Source organism: Chanos chanos, chromosome 6 (genome assembly GCF_902362185.1).
Source record: "Chanos chanos chromosome 6, fChaCha1.1, whole genome shotgun sequence".
NCBI classification, from domain to species: Eukaryota; Metazoa; Chordata; class Actinopteri; order Gonorynchiformes; family Chanidae; genus Chanos; species Chanos chanos.
In genome coordinates, this window is record NC_044500.1 from 14,632,662 (window position 1) to 14,656,830 (window position 24,169).

At 37.7% G+C, this 24,169-nt stretch overlaps 3 protein-coding genes across 3 annotated transcripts; all 3 read right to left on the minus strand.

Annotated features, from left to right (window-relative positions):
* Nucleotides 1-2,513: 2,513 nt before the first annotated feature.
* On the minus strand, nucleotides 2,514-3,476 carry LOC115815118 (odorant receptor 131-2-like). The gene has a single exon (XM_030778082.1). The coding sequence runs from the start codon at nucleotides 3,474-3,476 to the stop codon at nucleotides 2,514-2,516; it is 963 nt and encodes a 320-aa protein (XP_030633942.1).
* A 10,212-nt stretch (nucleotides 3,477-13,688) lies between these two features.
* On the minus strand, nucleotides 13,689-14,651 carry LOC115815119 (odorant receptor 131-2-like). The gene has a single exon (XM_030778083.1). It carries the CDS (start codon nucleotides 14,649-14,651, stop codon nucleotides 13,689-13,691), a length of 963 nt encoding a protein of 320 aa, XP_030633943.1.
* A 7,112-nt stretch (nucleotides 14,652-21,763) lies between these two features.
* Nucleotides 21,764-22,726, minus strand: LOC115815120 (odorant receptor 131-2-like). The gene has a single exon (XM_030778084.1). It carries the CDS (start codon nucleotides 22,724-22,726, stop codon nucleotides 21,764-21,766), a length of 963 nt encoding a protein of 320 aa, XP_030633944.1.
* Between the last annotated feature and the right edge of the window lie 1,443 nt (nucleotides 22,727-24,169).

Sequence of the window (24,169 nt, forward strand, 5' to 3'; positions counted from 1 at the left end):
TTTCTCAAACTGTTTGAAAGAATCTGTTCACTAAAGTGAATTGAACCGCCCACCACTATAGCAGAGTTCTGGGAGTTAGTTGAGGTGCAGTGGGTAGCGCTGTTGCCTCACAGTATAAGGTCCTGAGTTCGGTTCTTCTGGGGGCTCTAGTTTCCTCCCACAGTCAAAAGACATGTAAGTCAGGCGAATTGGAGATAATAAATTGACCATAGGTGTGAATGTATTTGTCTGTCCTGCAATGGACTGGCGATCTTTCTAGGGGGGTTTTCCTGCCTTTCGCCCAATGAGTGCTGGGATAGGCTCCAGCACCTCACACAAACCTAATTAAGACAAGCGGCTTAGAAAATGAATGGAGTAATGAAGTGTGGAAATAAATCAAGGTAGTGACACTGTAAAACACAGTGAAGCCCTGGCAACCACGGCTGGCAGTATTTCACTGTAAACCTCACAATGCTGTAATAACTATTACAGTAATTAACTATAGAAATAGATTGTGGTAGTGATACTGTAGACAGTTTTACAATACTACTACCGTAATTTATTACTACAGTAAAAACTGGCAACCACAGCCGTCAGTGTTTTACTGTAAACCTCAAATTCTACTGTACAGAACTGTAATAACTAAAACAGTACTTAACTGTTGAAATAAATTACGGTAGTGACACTGTAAAAACAAAGGACATCACTGGCAGGCACAGCTACCAGTACATCACTGTAATTTTACAGGAGAATTTCTTAGAGTGTAGTCTGATACTCCGCAGACATCACACAGCTCTCTGGACAACATATTACAATCGCAACCTCAAATTTTATCTCTTTACAAAATTCAAACACTGGCATGTTATTTATTTTACATTTTGCTGATATTGATTAGATCTCTATCCAGAAACAACACTTATATCTTTGAGATGTCTCTGTGACTTTGCAAATCCATTGAGAAGGTGCCTTTATGCCGTTTATTCATGCCACTCTTAGGATGATGTACTTCAATAACAGCCCAGTGTTTATGAATGAAACAGGTAGTTGCTAGCACTGTGGTATAAGTGTTCATAGCTCATGCCTTGTAAAAAGGAAATCTTGAATTAAATCCAAGTAATGTGTATTTTGGCCCCTATTTGGTCTGCATTAGTCGTGTCACAAGTTTCATCAGGCTCTAATCTAGGAATCGTGCTTGCTCTCTGACAGTACGATTCCCTGCCAGCAATGGCTGTGGCAGTTAGGCCCTGATGGGCCTCTCTCCACTGATACCTCGTGGCTTTAACAACAAAGCATTCTATTTTAGTGTATTACTAGATGTAGTATTCAGCACGTAGATTCATCTCTAAGGTATTTAAGTTGTAATAAGCGGTGAAGTCAGCAGTTTGTGAGTTCATCTCAAATTTTATGCATAACCGTGTATGTTTCCTGTATTTGCCAATTACCTGTAGTTAATTTATTTACTAATTCAATTTTAAACATAGTCTCATAACACCTAAATAAACTAGAAAAATATGGTTGAAGCAACATTCACTGCCCAAAATAGCCCCCAAAACCCAAAGTCATATCAAGTGTCTATTTAAGCACAACAAAGAATGATTAAGAGCCAGAACACATAGAAATGGTCAGTCTGCATTGATGTGTACAAACCAATAATATTTTAGTTTGTCTTCATAAGTGTGGAAATGTCATATTGTTTCATGGTGAAATTTTGAAAGGTTTAAACATGTCACATGTTATTATATAAAATCAGTCAAGGAATCCTGTGGAATGCATTTTATTTGAAATTCTACAGAATCATTCAAAAGTAATTTTAAAGAAAAACCTAAGAAAAATACTCTCTCAAGGCTACCTCATGTCTCTACTCTTTTCCAAATATTTTTATACTGTAGTTACACTTATGTTCTGTAATTATAGTTAATATAGCCACATCGCAAAACAACCTCTGTAATGTATACTTACAACAAACACAAACATCTCATTTAAGATCTTGTATCTGCATATACTTTGATCCTGTTTTGATTCTATGAATGGAAACCATAGTGAAATTGAGAATATAACCTAAATTTAAGTTGGCAGTAAACTAAGGTATGTGGGTAGCTACAAATGAAACGAGACCTTGTAATTACACACACAGGGAATATTTGAGTGGCAGAAAAGAGAAAAGCTGTCACATACACTTGACTGATAGTGATTTATCATGCATTATCTTTGTTTTGATAATCTTACTTTTTATTTGCAGCAGAGTGTTTTGTGGATGTATGTGACATTTGATGTTAGGTGAGGGGAGTTTTCAGGAAGGTGGATTCTCGTTTTAAACCATAATCAGCAGATTGCATTTGTAGTCTGATAGTGACATAATTTGCACGATATTGTTGCCATTTTCATTCTTATTGATTCAGAGTTTGCACATCATATATATTTACAAAAACTTTTGCACTCTTTAGCAATAAAGATTTACTCTTTACTGTCCTGCGGTCTCTTTTAGGTTGGATCCTCGGCCAATTTCCTAAGATTGCATGCCTCCTTGCATTTATTTATTTTTCTTTTTCAGAGGAGACAGGATTCAATTTACACCAGATATAGTAAACCAACACTGCACAAAACTTCTCATCTTTCAGACCATAAAGAAGTGGACTCACTGCCCTAGAGACGACACTGAATGCAATAAAATTGAAAAGGCGAAGTGAGAAGTACAGGTCAATGTCCATCTCTATAACAAAGGCCTCAATATAGGGACATATTCCTTCTATTGAGCACAAACAAAGCTGAAGGAGATGCAGTGCAAGGGTTCGTTGTCCTTTTGATGCTGACTTTTTGTTGGCACCAGAAGCAGCTCTTGCAGCTAATGTAATCATCACAAAACAATAGAGTTCAACCAGGAAAATGATCCCTAAAGCACAAATGTAAAACATTCCCCTCATGTGGCGATGCCAGTGCTCTGGTGTCATTATTTCATAGTGACAGTAGGTGACCTGAGTCAGGTACTCCTGTGAAGATGTGGCTATGAGAATGAGAATGTCCATTAGTGGATTGATGGAGCTTAGGACCCAAATCACGAGGATCAGAATCATTGTCCTACTGGTGGTAGAAATAGCATCATGTCTGAGTGGCATACAGATGGCCACATAACGCTCCACACACATAGCAGTGATGGTTAATGGAGTACAGTTTGTGACCATCTCCAACATTATACAAAGTGGGATACAAAATCCCACTGGCATCAGTGTTAAAGTGTATGAAAGAACCACGACAAAATCTGTCAATAAAAGAAATATTAAGTCCACCAGGACAGTTTGTGCAAACAATATATACCGTGTCTCTGATCGGAATGCTTCTTTCCTGCAGAAGGCCAAGAACATGAGGATGTTAATATAGATAAAGGGCAAAACAAAAATGTGAAACACTGTCATCGAAATGGTCCTTCTCACTGGATCTTCATTTATCATCTGCATCTGGTAGTCACTGCTGTTCTCATTATAGTCAATGTCTTCCTCCATCATGCACAAATCTAGATGAAAAGTACACAAATGGTAAAACACAATTTTCTATTTACATGTACTATTTTTGTTAAGTTTTTTTAAGTGAACAAAGAAGTGATTAGTAATAACAGAAACAGAAACTTCAAAACTGAACTGAGATATGGCAAAAGATCTCTTCAGGATCCTTGTGTGTGCATGTATGTTCCGTTGTTACCTGTATCATGGGTTATATAGGCCTTAGACAAGAGGGACACCTTAACACATTAGGTAGTCACAAACATTAGCCAACACACAAGTTACTGACATTAATTAGTCACATTGCTCAGTCAGTAACATTTATAGTGTTTTTGAGGAGGCTGTTTGAATACTAGGGTGATGACAACATGCCTCTAAAATTGCAGGTGGGAACTGGGGTGGAAATGACTGTAGAACATTAATGCCAGTCGTGTCATGATTAAGAGTTTTTTTTATTAATATATTTAAATATACATCACAGGCACTTACTTTGTGGTCATCAGAAGTCAACTTTCTCTATATCTTATCTCTGCACTTACTGTAGGCCCTTACATTATACAACTTCCATCATGATTTGATAGTTTTACCTCCTTTGTACAGGTGTACATGATAAATAATGCTTTGCAATATATAGCACACACCCAAACTACATTGGTTATTGAGCTGATCAGTATTTAGTCCAGCCACATATGAAATGGGGATGCATTTTTAGGGAAAGCCCAGTATTTTATTAGAAGAGAGGACAGTCCAAAAATGATATGAGTAACCATTCATAGATAACTGGGCAGTTTTATTAGTATCTTTGGAAGGAAGTGGTTTATTGAGACACAATTTGCTGGAATCTTTTGTTTGTAGGCAGATGAGGTTGTTGTAAGTGGAAGTGAGTAAATCAGAGAGGATAAGAGAATGGTAAACAGTGCAGACTAACAGAATAACTATGCAAATTGTCTCTACTTAATCTTGCAATTGAGCACCATCAAAATATTAGCATGGAAAACATGTTTGGGTTTTGAAAGTCTTTTTTGAGGGACAAAGGTCATGATATTGCATTAGAGTTCCACATTGTCGCCATTGACAACCTGATAAAAACATGCAATTTTCTACTGTGTTTTCTTTGCAACTTTCACAAATAAAATACGTCCAATCAAGTGCTGGAATAAGGGGCAGTATATAATATTGAATGAGATTTTAATGATTCTCACAAGACTTAATTAGTCACACAGAGGCTAAGGAGTTCCCAGTTCAAACTTAGACAGTGATGCAAACAACCATGAGTCATGATTAGTGGTTATGCTTTATGTGCTTGATAAATTAATGTATTGTATTGCACTGTATGCTAGTGGAGGCTATAAACTGCACTTTCTTATATCACAAACTTAGACAAAGTCCCCTTATCAGTATATGCCAAATGATATTGTTATGGATATGTAATGGCTGACTAATTAATCTGAAAAAATTCTGAATCATACTGTTGATCATTTGGGACACTCATTCATTTACATGGATAAACTGTCAGTAGAGAATATTTAAACTGGATTGTGTTACAGGTGGTCTGCCCTTTTTGGACTGGCAACCTGTACAGGGTGTTCCCTGCCTTTCACTCAGTGAATGCTGGGATAGGCTCCAGCACCCCCATGACCCTAATTAGGATAAGCAGCTTAGGCTGTTTACACCTTGCATTAGGATCTGATTTTGGTGATCTGATCACAAATGGACAGCTCTAAAGTGCGTCTGTTTACACCCAGCCTTTGAATCTGTCTCTGCAAGTGTCTCGAGTGTAGGGCTGGACCCAAATATTCGACTATTCAGATATTTGCTCATTGGGTAGGTTTTTGGTTTTTAGCTTGGGATTCAGATATTCGTTTTGTTTTGGGATTTTTTCTAAATCAATATCAAAAAAGGTGAATTGCAAAATACATTTTGTCAGCATATTCTTGTACTATATTGCACTGTTAAATTGCGGAAATATACACCACCCCAGCTTGGGCACCTGACATCCTTCTCACAGCAGTGAACATCACGCTTCAGTTCACCTTGGCCTTTACGTCCACACTAACCAGGGTACATCTGGAAACGCAGATTTTATGTAAAAACGTTTCTCGGTAGATACTACCGTTTCCGTACCATTTTCCAAATTTTCTACATCCACACCAAAACGCTGAAACACCTTAGTGTTTGTTGTTACGCCATTACGAAGTTGTCCCACCACAGCCTACTTGTTCGGCCAGGCCACGTCCAAGATCGCAGCTCCATTGTTTTCCATCTCTTAAGCACAGCAAATATAAAGCTCGTCTGCTACATTGGAGCATTGCATGTGCATTGTACAGTATGGTGATCTGTAACTGAAGCTAGATTAGAAAAAATCTGGTAGACAGAGCAGCATTCACTGCATTTTGCCCGTCATGTTTGTTTTGGTGTCCCAAACTTTCGCCAGTGTCATGACAACCATACGTCATCGTTTCTGAAACTCTCCGTTTTCCCTGTCCACTTTATAACCCGGCATTTTCAAATTTATGCACTTCAGAGAGCGTTCTCGAAAAGCACCGTTTTCGGTGGTGCTAAACGCTGTTTTAGTGTGGACAGAAGGGCTAAACAGAGAAATAATTATGCGTTTTCAAATTCACCCAGGTTAATGTGGACAGGGCAAAGGGAAAATGTTTTTCATTAACAAATAACAATACCAACAACGATACTGTAGAGTAACAGAATCCTTAAAAATGAATGTCTTTAAGTAAACCGAAAGGAACGTGTTGCAGCACTATGCCTCTTAGATTCCCAAAAATATGTGGTCTTTTAGGTTCTGTATTGGAATCTGAATTTTTTCACCAATTTATTGTATTAGTACCTAACACTGTCATATGGTGTGACACAAATATATAAAATTAAAATGGGGTATACTTCTCTTAAGTAACTCGCTTTAACATAATTCTTTATCATTACTTTCTTGAGGCCTAGCATTTCCTTGTGCAAATTCATTACATTTTGTATTATTTTTCTTAATCATTGCAACAAAGTCCTCAGTCTTTCAGCCTGTTTTACATTAATTCTGACAAACCCTTTTATAAATTTAACAAAATGCCTGTGACTCTTGGTGATAGTATTTTCCATGTGTCCCATTAAGATTTTTATTATTTATCACTAACAAAGCCTTTTTATTGTCACAATTCTGAATGTCACGCCAAATGATAGTGTCACACTAAAGGGTGCATCACACCCCACCACAAGAGACTAATGACTCTGAAACAACCTACTGAATGCACTGACTTGCTTGTAGAACCTGTAGAATAAAAAGCTTGTGGAAGATGCTCCAAAGCCTATAGAAACAGTTGAATCGAATGCTTCCTCTATAAAAGACAGTGTATAGCTTCAGTTAAATAGGCCCTAGGTTAAGTAAGATAGGCTTTTTTTTCTGCTGCCACATAGGAAAGCAACAGGGGGTAAAAATACTTCTGGTCAACAATGACTACTGTTGTCGAAGATGTGAGTGTCTCTCTGATGTTCTCCAGATCTTTGGGAAATCTACTAAAATTCCGGCACAAGTTGTTTAAACAGTGGATATATATTACAAAACAAAACGATCCAAACTGGATCGTGGATATAAACTGTTCCATGAACAATTTATCTTTAATTATGATAGCTATGCCAGCTAGCTAAGGAGAGATGGCTAACGTTAGATCAAGCCACCTAGCAGCTTGCAAATGCACTTTAATAAAGCTGTGTAATGAAATTACCCTATTGTTCGTTGTCATAACATATGCTGTGATAGTTTAATATTCATTCATGTTTGTTACGTGCATGTCCTTTTTGGTATAGTCCAAAGTCGTACACGGTAGTGTGTGTGACTTGCAGCACGGTGCTGCAAGTCACTTAAAAAGAATGAGCAGCCACACAAACTGGAGGTGTAGTGAAGCTAACATTAAATCTGTTAGGGGCAAAAGGAACAGGAGCACAGAATAAAGTATTATTTGCATCGGTCTGTTGAAGGAGATGCTTTGGCTAAAATAATATTGAAGAGACATGCAACAAATGGCTATGGTTTATTAACAAAATTATGTTGTCCATAGTATGCACCAGTAATAGACAAACGAACACATCGTTTATTTAGTGCCAAGCGCCACTGATTTCATGCAATTCTAGATGATTGATATATGACATGTTTTTAGTAACAGTAACAATCTCTGTATGATCTGGGAGATTTTTGTGCATCCTTCAGTGCTAATGACAAATGCACCTTCCTGAGCAGACCAAACACAGGAAGGTACATTTCTCATTAATACATTAAAGCAGACATGAGGAGTCTTAACGAGCTAGCAACATGAAAGGCATGCAGAAACCATAGACGAACGACAGCCAAGCTGGCATATCGTGCTGTAAAAGCTTCTTGTGTATATCTATCCTTCACATTAGTGTTGTAGTCAAGACCATGAGACCAAGTCATGACCATGACCAGAGTGTATCGTGACCGAGACAAGACCAAGACTTTGAGAGGTTGAGACCAAGTCAAGACCAAGACCAAGGCAGGGCGAGACCAAGTCAAGACCAGGACCAGACCAGTGCGAGTCCCACACTGCATGACATACTTAGGATAAAATGTGGAACATGCAAACCACAGGCGCTTCTCAAACTGATCTGAAAGATCCACATTCCCATAAAAACATCCACATACAAGCAAACACTAAGAGCTGAAATCAACTTAACCATCTTTATTCAACACTCCTTTTCCATGTTTTACCATCCAGCTATCACAACACAATTTTCTGTGCAAGATGTTTTCTGATTTCACAAATTTCTGACATCTTTCACAACTGTATTTATGTGTTTATTTCATCAATACCAGGGTGCTATTGATACTTAAGATGAAATGACATGTCTACATCCATCACTAGGACCAGGCCTGACCTTTGAAGTTGACCCAGACTCATTTTAGATATACATTCCAATTTCACTTTTTTGAGAAATTTCACAATCATACTTTTATGGCCATTTCATCAATAATAGTAAGTTATTGAAATCTAAGTTGAAATAAAATGTCTAGATGTCTAGATGAACAGAAAGGTCCCAAAATGTGTTTTCAAAAGTTATTGTTATTATTCAGATGAGCAATCATGAGTAATTGTTTACTACTGTTTCAAGAGAAACTGAACATAAAATAAAAATATTCAAAATCTGTTGACCATGCCAGGCCTTACACTTCACCGATTTTCTACAAATTACCCTTCAGCATGCATGAACTTTCGAGGGACTTTTATTTTGAAATGCCATCTCAGTGCAAGATGAACTGTAGAATAAACAGTAGAATGCAACAACACGCCTTAAATTGTTATTCATTTGCATTTAATGTCATGTTCGAAAAAATATTTATAATTTTACAATTGAATATAAGGCAGGATCACATAATGTGTAAGTAGTCAGGCAAATGTCTAATTTCAAGCTAACTTCACCGTGGTTACACCAGCAGTTGTGGTCTTGAAAAAAATCCAGAGTCCTCTATGTCTTAGACCAAGACAAGACCGAATTAAAAATGAGGTTGATTCCGAGACGAGACCGAGACCTTCAAAAAGTGGTCTCTAGACCGGTCTCGAGACCAAGACCGATCTCGAGTACTACAACACTGCTCACATATAATGGTGTATTAGGACCACACTGAGGGGGAAAATTTTTGAGATTTTGACAATAAAGTCACAATATTATGAGAATAATGTCTTAATTTTACGAGAAAAAAAGGCATAATATTTCGAGAATGAAATCATAATTTTAGGCTACATATTATTTCAGAGGGAGAATATCAGAAGAGCAGCCTTTCCCCTGCATTAAAGTGAGGAACGTGGAGCATCTTGTGAAGTTATACTTTATTATAGGTTTCACGAAATACAGTCCTTAATCTTTTGGCACATCAGCCCCATATTATCATCAGGCTGACACCTAAGACAAACAGCAGTTGCCAGAAGCAGGCTGCCATTGACTGTCCTCTTGCCCATTTGTTTGTTGCTGGTAAAATATTCTCCTAAAAGTTATGGGTTTTTTTCCCCCGCAAAATAACACCTTTATTTTTGTAATATTATGACCTTTTCTTGTAAAATTACAACTTCATTCTAATTAAATTATGACTTTATTCTCATATTATTATGAATATATCTCAATTACAAGTTCATTCTCGTGTTATTACGACTTTACTCTCGAAATCAAAGATTTTTTCCCTCAGTGTGGCCGTGCCCTAATACTCTGTCGTGTTCACATGACCATGTCATCAAAATGAATTTGTAGAGATTCCAAAACTAGTACCAAAAAGTAGTTGCCCATAAAAACATACTTGAGAAAACAATAGGGAAGATGGCAAACCGTAAGTAAAGATACCTTGGCTCAGACCGGAAAGACCGCAATCATTATGTGAAAAAGGCCTATTGGCCTTAAAAGGATAAAAATGTCTTAATGTTGTAAGCTGGGTTAATTTTAGTTCTACCACAGAGCATTGCCTGAAATGCGAAATAGCTGGATGACCCTGGTCACCGCTTGATTAATGCCCCCCTCGTCTTATTGGGACCGGGTTTTATGTGAATCCATTGCCTTCACATGACCTTACTGATAGTGCCGTGTTTATCTGACAAGATCAAAACATATATTTCTGAAAGGAATTTTGTCAGTAACGTTAACTCAGCATTTTCACTAGCTAACTATTAGTATGCATCAGCAGTGGATTCACACAGGACCCGGTGTTATGTCCCAAATGGTTTCCAAGCTAACTGGCTTCCGTATGTGTTCATACGCTGTGTTAACAGTAGCAGTTGTGGTCTACCTCTGACATCAGATTCATCACACATTCACAAACATATTAATCATGTTTTTCAAGTCCCATCTAATATCTACTGTGGTGAATATGATTGTAAGTGAGCAGTGAGCACTGCATCACAGCCATCTACGAAAAAAGTTAGGTGAACACAGCATGCAAATGCATATGGAAAGCGGTTTGCTTGGAAACCAGTTGATTTCAAAAATCTCAAACATGGACTTCAGAAAAAGGCCATGGGTGCTTTGGTGAGGAACTTTTATCTTTGTCATCTTTATCTGCTGTAGTAGCAGCCATCAGTAAAACCGCTAAGTTCAACTGTTAAAAAAATGCAACACGCACTTGACTGACAGCAGTGGAGTAGTTAGTTATTTGATTGGTTTTTCTTCTGTAATGAACACAATATGGCCTGTCATTTTAGAAAAGAAAATTCATCCGCAGACTTTAAAGCTAACGAGAATCTTCATAGAAATAGGGGAGTGAAAAGTACAATATTTGTCTTTCAAATGTAGTGGAGTAAAAGTCATAAGTTTAAAAAAAAAATAACACTCAAGTAAAGTACAGATACTCGAAAAATGTACTTAAGTACAGTACTCAAGTAAATGTACTTTGTTACTGTCCACCCCTGACTATTTGGTTACGGGGTGTAAGTGGTGCGGGGGTAAGAATGCCGCTCGCGGCCTGAGGCAGAGCCCTCTGTCACAGCCTTATATGTTTTATGGTGAAAATGCCTGCCTCTAAAAATTGGAAGTGATTAACCTTTGAAGATGATAAATTTCTGAGGGACAGCTGTCACACCTCTGTTCTCATTAGCCCCTCTGCTGGTCGATCAGTGCTGTTTCCGAGTTAATCAATCATTTAATCATTAGTTGCACCTGCTTTCTGTTCATTACCTCTTTAGTTGTTTTATATTGCGTTTCAGTCTTGCTTGTATTTGTCTAAACTGTCCTACTTGTGTTTGTAGCCTGGTCTGGTTCAGTTCTTGTATTCTTCAATTTTTTCTTGTTCTTGTTTGTATACCCTGGTTTTGCTGTTAAAATATTCTCAGTTCCGCACATATATCTTATCTCCTCTCGAATTTGTGAAAAAGAATTATTGTGTTTTGTATTTTAGTTTTCAAAGCAATCTTTGCCAACAATAAAAATGAATGATTTAGAATCATTAGAGCGAGTCATTAGAATGGCTTAGAATCATTAGCGTGAGTAAGTTATGATAAAGTGATCATCAAAGCTTGATTGAAACACTTAATTTTGCAACAAAGTTGAATCGTATAACCCTACAGGAATGTAGTTACATTTTTCAGTTTGTTACATTGTTAAGTTTCTTACAAGCTGATTGGATATACTGCAATAGCTAACATGCTTGCACTCTCTTTAACTTATACCTTTTAGTCCAAGAGAGCTGAATTCTCTTCCGAGCTGTTAAAATCTTTGTAGATATCTGAGAATATGTTATATCTCTGGACATTTCAAAATGGTGCTGTGTCTGGACATACTCTGAGCCATCATGCTATGTTCAGGGCATAACCCTCATTGTCTCTGTGCGTGCAAAACTAATGTCCACAAATGAGTATTGATTCAACTGAAGGTTGTAGTATTGTAAAAGAATTCTTAAGGTTCTTCATTCTGGTCAATGCTGGTAGTATTACCCTGACCTTTATACATTCCTGACTGCTTCCTTGGTCCAATAGTATCCAAAGCTTTCTCAATGACAGCAAAGTTGGACCATATCAAAATAGCTGATGGTCAAAGTTGCTTCTTGCAAACATGTTAGTCAACACTTATTATTTGAAATATAGTTCACCCCGCCCCCCCATTGTTGTCAGAGACAAATATGAAATTCAGAGGAATCCTTTACTTGTATTGATTGTGTCAAAATTCTGACAAGATGCTCCAATTCACTAGAATGGTGATCCCTGACAGAACATAGACATCATTGAGGCATCAATGCAATGATTTGCAAATGGGAAGGCATCTATATTGTGCCATTTGCTCAATAACACAGTGTCACCAAGAAATTGTTGTCTGATGCTCAGCAGACATCACACCACTCTCTAGACGACATATTACAATCACAGCCACAGATTTATGACATATCTTTACAGAGTTCAAACACTGGCACATTATTTATTTTACATTTTGCTGACATTGATTTGATCCCTATCCAGAAACCACGCTTATATCTTTGAGATGTCTCTGTGATGTGCATCTATATGCCGTCTATTCATGTCACTCTTAGGATGATGTAATTCAATACCGACTTAATGTTTGTGAGATTTCATGGCACAAGAAGTTGCTAGCGCTGCGGTGTGAGTGTTCATAGCTCATGCCTTGTAAAAAGGAAATCTTGAATTAAATCCAAGTAACGTGTATTTTGGCCCCTATTTGGTCTGCACTGGTGCTGTCACAAATTCTTCAGGCTCTAATCTAGGAATCATGCTTGCTCTCTGACAGTAAGATTCCCTGCCAGCAATGGCTGTGGCAGTTAGGCCCTGATGGGCCTCTCTCCGCAGATACCTTGTGCTTTTAACAACAAAGCATTCTATTTTAGTGTATTACTAGATTTAGTATTCAGCACTTAGATTCATCTCTAAGGTTGGAGCTAAATTTATCAGCCAAAACAGCCACCAAAACCCAATGTTTAAAAGCCATATCAAGTGCCTATTTAAGCACAACAAAGACTGATTAAGAGCCAGAACACATAGAAATGGTCAGTCTGCATTGATGTGTACTAACCAACAGTATTTTAGTTTCTGTTCATAAGTGTGGAAATGTCATATTGTTTCATGGGGAAATTTTGAAAGGTTTTGATATGTCACATTTGCTACACAAAATCAGTCAAGGGATCCTGTGGCATGCATTTTATTCGATCTGAGATGCTCAAGAATCATTCAAAAGTAATTTTAAAGAAAAACCTAAAACATTCTCTCCAGACAACCATGCATCTCTACTCTTTTTTCCTAAATATTCATACACTTATGTGCTGTAGTTATAGTTACTATAGCCACATCACAAAGCAACAAACACAAACATCTCATTTAAGATCTTGTATCTGCATATACTTTGATCCTGTTTTGATTCTATGAATGGAAACCACAGTGAAATTGAGAATATAACCTAAAGTTATGTTGGTAGTAAACTAAGGTATGTGGGTAAGTACAAATGAAACGAGACCTTGTAATTACACACACAGGGAATATCTGAGTGGCAGAAAAGAGAAAAGCTGTCACATACACTTGACTGATAGTGATTTATCATGCATTATTTTTGTTTTGATAGTCTTAACTTTTATTTGCAGCAGAGTGTGTTTTGTGGATGTATGTGACATTTGATGTTAGGTGAGGGGAGTTTTCAGGAAGGTGGATTCTCGTTTCAACCCATAATCAGAGGAAATCACCAATTTCCTAACATTGCATGTCTCCTTGTACTTATTTATTTTTGTTTTACAGAGGAGCCAGGATTCATTTTACAGCAGATATAGTAAACCAACACTGCACAAAACTTCTCATCTTTCAGACCATAAAGAAGTGGACTCACTGCCCTAGAGACAACACTGAACACAATAAAATTGAAAAGGCGAACTGTCAAGTACAGGTCAATGTCCATCTCTATAACAAAGGCCTCAATGTAGGGACATATTGCTTCTAACGAACACAAACAAAGCTGAAGGAGATGCAGTGCAAGGGTTCGTTGTCCTTTTGATGCTGACTTTTTGTTGCCACCAGAGGCAGCCTGTGCAGCTAATGTAATCATCACAAAACAATAGACTTCAACAAGGAAAATGATCACTAAAGCACAAATGTAAAAAATTCCCCTCATGTGGCGATGCCAGTGCTCTGGTGTCATTATTTCATAGTGGCAAAGGGTGAGCTGAGTCAGATACTCCTGTGAAGAGGTGGCAACGAGAATAAAGACATCCACAACTGGATTTATAGAACTTATAATCCAAATGACAAGGATCAAAATCATTGTCCTGCTGGTGGTGGAAATAGCATCATGTCTGAGTGGCATGCAGATGGCCACATAACGCTCCACACACATAGCAGTGATGGTTAATGGAGTACAGTTTGTGACCATTTCAATCATCATGCATAGCGGGATGCAAAATCCCATTGGCATCAGTGCAATATTATGTGAGAGAACCACTACAAAATCTGTCAGTAGAAGGAAGATTAAGTCGCTCAGCACTGTCTGAGCAAACAGTATATACCGTGTCTCTGCCCTGAGTGTTTCTTTCCTGCAGAATGCAAAGAACATGAGAAAGTTGATGAAGACAAAGGGCAACACAAAAATCTGAATCAGAGCCATTGAAAGGGTCCTTCTCACTGGGTCAGTTGAAGTCAACTCTAAGTGATAATCACTGCTGTTATCACTATAGTCTGTGTCTTCGTACATCTTGAATCAATCTAAATGAAATATACACAAATTATAAATGTGATAAAATCTAAAACTTACAGATCTTAAATATGTGAAGTTAACAACAGTGAAGAGTTAAGTCAAATATAAATTTAAAAGTGCATTTGCTTTTTTTTTTTCAGAAAAAATACAGTATGTAGTTTTAAGAACTTAACAAACAAGTGTTAGAAAATAAGAAAATAAGAACAGCAACAAAAGATACAATGAACCCGAACATATATGCTACAAGAAATCTTCAGGCTCCTCGTGTGTCCATGCATAGATTGGTTGTGGTTGTTACCTGTGGCATAGACTGAGCAGGCCTAGAATGAGAGAAAAATCCCAAGAAAGTCTTAGCCACAATCATTTATATAGTGCTTGAGGTAGCTGCTTTGAATACTAAGCTGATGACTAACTGATGGAAACATGCCTCTAAAGTTCAAGCTGGGTGTTGGGGATGAGATAGGGGGCCTTACACCAATTTAAAATTATAATATCATTAAGATTATTAATGTTTGGGTCATTAATTAAAGTAGTGTAATAGCCTTGTTGTAGTTGTCTTGTTTTCAATTCAATTTCAGATCCACTAACACAGTATTGATAATGCCCAGCACTCAGTGTAAGCTTATACTTCCTGAAAGAACTTCAACCTTGAGTTGACAGATTTGCCTCCTCTGTAGTGAACCAGATGATAATAAATGATTTGAAATAACTCACACTAAAACTAAAGTACAAAATGGCCTTTGCTGGGTAAAACAGTTTCCCTTATACAGAGAGGGCTACAGAAGTATTTGTCTAGGAATGTCAGTACCCAAGGCAAATGTGAGCCTGCTGAAATTAATGGAGTGTTTTATTTATGTTAAATAATAGAATAATCAGGTACATGTTCCTCAAAACTTTATCAAAGAAATATCTACATATCTAATCAAGTGCTGAACTAAAGGGTGGCATTTAGTTAGGAATGAGAATTTTAATTGCTCTTACAAGACTTCATTAGTCATTAGAAGTTCTTAGGGAACTGTTAACAGAGCACCCAATTCAAAATGATGCAAAATATAATGGAATAAAAGTCATTAGGTGTCATGTTTAATGTACTTGGCAAATTCAAAGTATCCCATTGTTCTCTACGCTAATACTGGCAACAAGCTGTTTGTGGCAGGTCATTTTTTACTGGATGTAGCCATTCCCATAGAGATTATAGAATGACTTTTGTATTTATTGGTGAGAATCTTTTCTTCTGATCAGCTGAGTCTACACAAACCATGCTAGGAAAATACACACCACTCTGTAACTAAGCAATCAGAGCCCTTAAACATGGGAGCGGTGTGTGTGTGTGTGTGTGTGTGGGGGGGGGGGGGGGTGCTTAGGGTTCTTTTCCTTTTCACTTTTGACACATATATACTCATCCATGTTTTGAGAATGACAAATTTAAATGACCGTGACTATTCTGCTCTCCAAGCAGTTGGTCTAATGTTTTGAGTTGCTTTAGCACTGCCCTCTGGTTACGTGTGGCATTGCAGCAGTATTAACAGGAAACAGGAAGTAGGACTACATGTTTCAGTTGCAAATGAGATCTCAGCAGATCAACGTGCTGTTCTAACACATGTTGTAATCCTTTGATTTGCCCCATTGTAAGCATTGCCTGTAAATAATTTAACGTTGCACAGTTATCTTTCAGGGTTGAAGAATATTTATTGTTGATTTGATGTTTATGTTTGTATGAGATTAATGCCTGATACTGGCTGATAGGGGCTTGAGCTATATAACATGTTCAGTGTGTCATGTCTCAGTAGCATATAGTTTACATTTAGTGTATTTTGAGCACAGTTTGTGTAATTCTGGCTTCATCTGCAGTGCTTTAGCAAACACATGTCTATGCATTTACTATAAGTAACTTGATGCAACTTGGGTAGATCTGATTACTAGTTTAATAAAGAAATTCAAAATCAAACATGGCACTGGCATTGAAGTTGACTCATCTAGTTCTCACAGTATCTACATGTTCTGCCAGAAGAGGTTGACTTTCATTTCTAATTTTAATTTTCATTACAATCCTTTCATGTGATTTTCCGAACTTCATATATGAAGTTCACATAGCTTATGGTGATATTTGAAAGGCTATTTCAGAAGCAGTTTCTCAGACAGTTATGGGTTAGATAGGACTACGACATCTAAGCTCTCCATAGCACCAGAATGTCATTACAAATTGACAATTTTCCATGAGTATTATTGCTACTCCCCCTCTCTCTCTACTTATTCCTGAGGTAGCTGTCCAGAGCTGCACACATCAAGGTTAAGGTAAGTAATCTGTCAGATACATTTTGCCTAGCCATCTACTAATATGATAATCAGCAAAAGTCCCAAAAGCACCTCCTTGAGCCTGCACAGCAGCCTTCCTGCCAGTCTCCAGCCTGTCTGGTGGGCCACCTGCCTGCTTATTTGACTTGCCCCCTTGCTGTGAAGACTCCCTGCTAATTGTTTCCATCCTTGACTTACCTCTTGTGTAAATAGCTGTGTAACACTGTATTTTATAAAAGAAAACATTATACTAAGAAACGTGATCTGAATTTCAACACCTGTATTTTGTGTACCCCGAAAGCCCCGCATGCCCAGTCATCAAGCACGTTCATGTATTGTTATTTGCAGCACCTCACCATGCCCAAAGCTCTCATGCAAGGTTAATGTATATGTTAATGCTAGTTCAAAATAGCAAACAAAGGCAAACATTCGCGAACATTTTCAAGCAGTTTTTCGTCTGTTTTCGGTTCATTGTGAACTTTTGTGAACACACACAAACGGTCTGAGGAGGTAGTTCTTAGTGAACAAACATGGACGCTGGACTAAGGGAGATGGGAGTTGTTCCAGAACATATGCATTCGATTTTATTTAATCCTCTTAGAATAATTCAAGTGGTTAACTTGTCTGTCAGTTACGTTGATACTTTTTCTGAAAGCATCTTTTTTGTATGCTATCGTTATAAATCCTTAGCGCTAACTAAGCAATTGTATTGCTCTCTGTGGTCGTTAGTTTAGGCTGACTCACATACATCACATACTGCTAAAGTGTCAGGGATTTAAATTTTGAAATAATACCTTGTTTGTTATTAGTAGCCTTGAGGATTAATGTCATCAGAGTATGCTGACCTAGCTAAATTTGTAACGCTTGCTAGCAACTCAGTAAAAGTTGACATTTCACAGTAACAACATACACAGCAACAAGATAGCTACACAGTCACATTACAATTACTGATTTTCTCTTTGTAACTTTGGAAGAATTCACCCAGCCATAGGACATGGTGGTGGGCAACAAGTCACAGTGGATGAGTGAAATGCTTTTAGTAAGTAAACATTTGCTAGCTAACATTATCCTCTTATTAATGTCAACCCGTTCGAGATAATTTTAGAAACTGTGTCACTTTGCTTCAACTATTGCAAATATTATAGTGTGTTATTTACTAAAGTGTGTAACAAGGCGTTACAGTGAAAGGCAAGCCTAGTTCACATCACATTGTTGGCTACCTACTTTACATCCTAGTAGATTGTCCACTATGCTGCCTCATCATTTGTTTACTGTGTAATGTAGATAATTGTCCCCATACTGCAGTGCTACTTTTGATTGAATCTTGGAGATCTCTGAGAGAGAAATTTGAGAGCTTGGACGTAAAGCGGAAGCAAGCCTGGGAAATGATTACTGAGATCCTAAGGGTCAAGGGTTATAATGTTACTTGGCAGATGTGTGACAATAAGTGAAGGAATCTCAAGCACAGGTAAGCAGATAAATGCAAGTTCCATACAACACATGGAGCTGTCCAATTTCATAATACAATGTGTATCGATAAAGATTGAGTTGATTGGCCATAAGCTTAATTGAGAATGATTTTGAGTTATGTCTCTACTTAATATGCTCATCAGAGTTGTTGGAGTCCTTCTCTTTAACTGGTTAGAACTAATGCTGCTATGCTCTGCATTGTTTTTTTTGTGCATTTTTGTTAATGTATAGATATAAAACCATCCTTTACCAGAAGACAGGACAGGGTTGGCAGAAGTGGGAATTCTTCCGGTTCCCGGATTAACTTTTTGCGAAGGTTCCAGCCGTGACACCCATTGCTGTCGTCTCCTCACTGCCACTACTCACAGTTCCCTAAAATCAGGCAGCTACATTTGGCCACAGTTCCCTGGCTACCCTATCAGTGATCCCCTCAGCATTATCCCATGGCGTTGCTAATCAATGTGGTGCTGTGAATCCCCAGTGACGACCAGTGCCATGCACACCTGTTGTAAGTGTGCTGCAGTCTCCCTCTGACCCAACAAGTAACGTAATGGAAGTTGTCAAGGGCAGGGCTCAAAAAGAAGCTGTGAAAATACACTGAAAAATTAGACGAAATTAAAATCAATAGAGATTCAAAAAGAGAGAAATGACATTTTTGGACAGTTCACCACTGCAATTGCGCACATGACTGAACAGTAAAAGGTTTTGTATTTTAGATTATTATCTGTTTATTATATGTTTTTGCATTGTTTTCACTAATGAGTATTCTTGGCATTAAAAGTTTTATTTAATTTTATACAACTACAACAATGTCCTCACTCTTTTGCTCTGCTGCTCTCCTCTGTGCTACCCTAGTGTTATCTTCAGCAGGAACGGCATCATCTACAGGGTCAGTGCTCCCATCAGCTGTTGGGTCAACATTATCTTCATCTCCCTCATTGGTCAGAATAAAGTTGGATACACGTGCTGACTATGACTTATGTAATAGTTTCTAGTAGCGCCATATCAAGAAGGTGCAGTTGTATCCACTTGCATTTTAAGAACCCAAATGCATGCTCAATGTGGACTCTTGTTGAGCTGTGTACATTGTTATATCTCTTTTGGCGCTCCATCAGATGACCATTGTCCCTGTAAGGGACAAGCAGGTTGGTCTCTAGAAGGTAGGCTGAATCACTTAATAGATGGTACTGAGCAGGGAGAGGGTAGGCATTCAGCATTGCCTTCAGCTCGCTGTTTCTGTACACGCGCAAGTAATGCACTCTAGCATTGCTACTACGAATGCGTGTGAAGCACAACTGGCTGTCGCACACTGCATGCAATTGAAGACTAGCATTCTTTCTGTTAATAAAAGCACCTCTATGTGCTGATGGACCTTTAATGGACATATGGATGCAATTGATATATCCAGTGACACCTAGGAAGCCTCCCTTTCTTTCAAATCTCTCTGCAACAACTGGGTACTGCTCAGGTGATGGCCAGCAGATGTGTTTTGGGATTAGTGCAGTACAGTTTTCAACTTTTTGAATGAACTAGTGGTGCAATCTGCCTTTGCTGACCCCAAACCGATCAGCCACCCCCCGAAAGGAGTCTTGGTTTGCTTGTTGCCACAGTGTTGACAGTATTCACATTTCAATAGTGGGTTCAGTGTGTTGGTTGAGATGTGGTCTTTGCTTTTAGTAGAGTTTCTGAAATAAACCATACTTGTATTATATTGCACTGAACTACAATGACTTAAAGAGTAACAGTACTTCCAACTACCAGTCACCTGTCCTTAACTTCAACATCTACAATTAGGCTTAAAGATTTTAAACATTTTAATATAGGCCTATGTCAAAATCCTTACTTCAACTGTAATCCTGTGCATCCAAAAGTGCAGCCTGAATGTAAAATCATTGTAGGTTGGTACAACTTCAGTTACATGGCCCTCTATTCTCCTTCCATCTTTTGGTTTCCATGTCAGTATGCTCTGTATTAAATTGACTACATCTAGCGTTTTTTCCTCTGTAAAATCATCAGTAATAACAAAGGCTGCAGCTAATACAATTGGCTTGTTGGTCACCATCATTTTTTTTACAGTTTAAATCGAACAATTTGGAATGTTTACACAATAACGTTCATATTTAAAAGTTCAAAGAAAAGCCATTCACCTGGAACATTCACCACAGTCTGCTGAATATGAGTGCACCTATGGGTTCACATCACTGTTAATGTTCTGAAATAATGTACAGTTTCATGTATAAATTAAACATAGAGTGGCAAAAGGATATTCTATTCTATTGTATTCTATTCTAAATTTAATCCTTTATTTAACCAGGTTAGGTCCATTCAATACACTAGTTCTTTCTCAAGGCCGGAGTGCTGGGATGAGGAGTAGGAGAAAAAGAGATACCATGCTGCAGTATCCTTGGAGGTAAAGTACTTTGTATGAGGCCACAATGGCAGCAGCTATGCCAAGAGCAAAGACTTCTACTACTAGATCAGCATCCCCAGGTTACTCACAAAGTATTAGAACAATTGTCCCTGTTCGTATGTGTGGACCTATGGCTCACAGAGCCAACGCTCACAAAAATGTACATCACATTAGTTACACAAGGTCAAGCAAACTTGTAGCAGACACGTTATTTTGGCTTTTATTCCATGTTAATTTGAACAGAACCATTAATTATTGTTTATAGCATATTGTAGTAACTAAGTAAAGATTAAGTCTAAAGATGATGAATATTGATCTGCATTTCTGTTTCCTAAAAAAACCTGATCAAATAACAGTACTGTATATTTATAACAAAAACATTCAAGCCGGTTATTTAATATGTCTTATTTTATCTACAAATTCTTTGCTAAATGCAGTAGAAAGTCTATACACACAAATCTATACACAATGAATACAGGAAAAAAGTTGAGTTTTATGAATGAAATTAAAAGAATGTTTTTGTGGGATGAGAAAGAGGGCCAAGAGCTTACATACATGGGCATAATAGTGCGTGAACTCAGATTCGTAGTGAAAGGAGTCACATACACTTGTTTGGTCATAGCTATTCGCAGATGGTTTTTGTTCCACAAATATACGTTTTCAGTTGTGGCAAACAGCAATGTGTAGATGTGCTTGGCCACGATATTTCCTTTGAAGTCAGGCTGGGAGCTGGGTGCAGGACTGACTGAAAATCCACCTCCTTTCTCATCATTAATAATTCCATTTGAAGGTTCATAGCGATAGAGAACTTTCTCTAAGATAAAATAGTTTGTTTCCATTTTCATTCTCTTTGACTTAGAGTTTGTACTATTATATGAGTATGTACTATTTACTCTCAGGTTTTTAAAGTCAAAATCTGGTCGCAGTCTTGTAGTTATTTTTTTTCCGTCTCTGAGATGTGATTCATTTTGCACTTTGCATAGTAAACCAGGACTGCACGAAATTTCTCATCTCTCAGGCCATAAGCGACCGGACTCACTGCCCTGGACAAGATATTGAACATAAGAAAATCAAAAAAGCGAACTGATAAATATAATTCAATGTCGATCTCCATAACAACAGCTTCAATATAAGGGCATATAATCTCTATCATGCACAGGAGAAGCTGAAGAAGATGCAGCACAAGGGTTCGTTGTCCTTTTGATGCTGACTTTTTATTGTCACCAGAGGCAGCCTGTGCAGCTACAGCAATCATCACAAAACATAAGATATCAACCAAGAACATGATCACAAATGTCAAAATGTAAATAATTCCCCTCATGTGACGATGCCATTTCTCTGGTGTCATTATTTCATAGTGACAATAGGTGAGTTCAACGAAGTACTCCTCTGAAGATGTTGCAATAAGGATAAAAACATCCATGAATGGATTTATTGCGCTTATGATCCAAATCACAAGGATCAAAATTATTGTCCTGCTGGTGGTAGAAATAGCATCATGTCTGAGTGGCATGCAGATGGCCACATAACGCTCCACACACATAGCAGTGATAGTTAGTGGTGTGCAGCTTGTGATCATCTCCATCATCATGCACAGAGGGATACAGAAGGCCACTGGCATTAATGCAGCATTAAATGAAAGAATCATCACAAAATCTGTCAGTAGAAGGAAAATCAAGTCCACCAGCACAGTCTGTGCAAACAATGTATAACGTCTCTCTGATCGGAATACCTGTTTCCTAGAGAAGGCAAAAAACATCAGAAAGTTTACGTAAACAGAAGGCCACACAAATATCTGAACAAGAGCCATTGAAAGGGTCCTTCTTACTGTGTTAGAAGAAACCAATTGCATGTGATAGTCACTGCTATTGTCATTAAAACTGGTGTTATCTTCCATGATATCCAAATCTTGTACAAATCTAGATGAAAATACACAAAGACTTAAATGCATAAACATATGAGGAATAAACCTCAGAGAATTAAAAATAAAACAAAACCAAAAAAACCCAAAACAAAAGCAGATATTTTTTTTAAAAATGAATCTATTTTCCTAGAATAGTATCAGATATAGTTACTAGAGATTGTGGCCAAATTAGTATTTATCCAAAATGCAAGAAATTCTCTGTAAACCTATAAACCGCAGTTGCTACAAGAATTCTTTAGGTTCTTCTTGTGTCCAAATGTAGCTTAGTTATTACTTGTAGCATGAGCTGTACAGGCCTGAGATGAGAGAAAATTCTCAAGAAATTCTTTGTCACACATATTTATATTGTTTTTGAGAAGGCTGTTTTGAATATTAAGGTGATGACTAAGGAAAATATGCCTCTGGTGTTCAGGCTGGGAGCTGGGGTGGGGACAGGTGACCACACAGTCTTTAATTATGTTTTGATTTAAAGTTGGGGTTTTTTTAAGTATACATTTGGATCTTGATGAGTATGACCATTGTACTGGTTAAACTTGTGGTGGGTTCACAGAAGTTTTTAAGAGAAGACAAGGGGTAGTGGAGACAAGAAGCTTATTTGTCATTATTTCATAATGTCAAAGAGTGAAAGGAATGAAGTACTCTTGTGAAGATGTGGCAATGAGAATGAAGACATCCATAACCAGAGCACATCTACAGAAACCTGAAGTCTAGCCAAGTATGCAAAAGAATGCAAAAGCTGCATTGAATTGTCCTGAGGGCAGACTCATTGGAACATAGCATTGGAAAATTCCAAATTCCAACTTAATATATGGGAACTGAGTGTCTTTTGAATATACAGGTAGGCCCCCAATGTGCCCAGCTGAACACAAAAATACTTTCAGATTTACTGTATCATGTAGGAATTTTCAGAAACATTGAAATAACTTTAATTGAATTTAACATGTTTAATCACATAATATACAAGACAGTAGGCGTGTCTTCAAGGTAGGGGGTTGAGAAGTGTTCTAAGGGACATCGGACTCCCGTTGGAGTTATGAGCTTTAATGAAGTGTCCACATGTTCACCCTGATATGGTCTGTGTGGTCTGTAAATGATAACAATGAACACACACAGATATTTCTAGGACAGTCTTTGCCTATGAACAAACAGCATAAACATTATAAGTAGGGATGTCCCGATCAATTTTTTTTGCCCCCGATCCCAATCCGAGTCATTTCATATTTAATATCTGCCGATACCAAGTCCCAATCCGATAGTTATATTTTCCTAAGTAATACAGTTGCACAGTGCACATTTCACGTACATTAAAGGTATTAAAACCAATTCAGTGTATATGCTTGACAGCTGAATAGCAAATGCATTAGGAAAAAAATTGCCGGGGGCCAGCTGTTCCTTTTTTTTTTTATTACTTTTTTA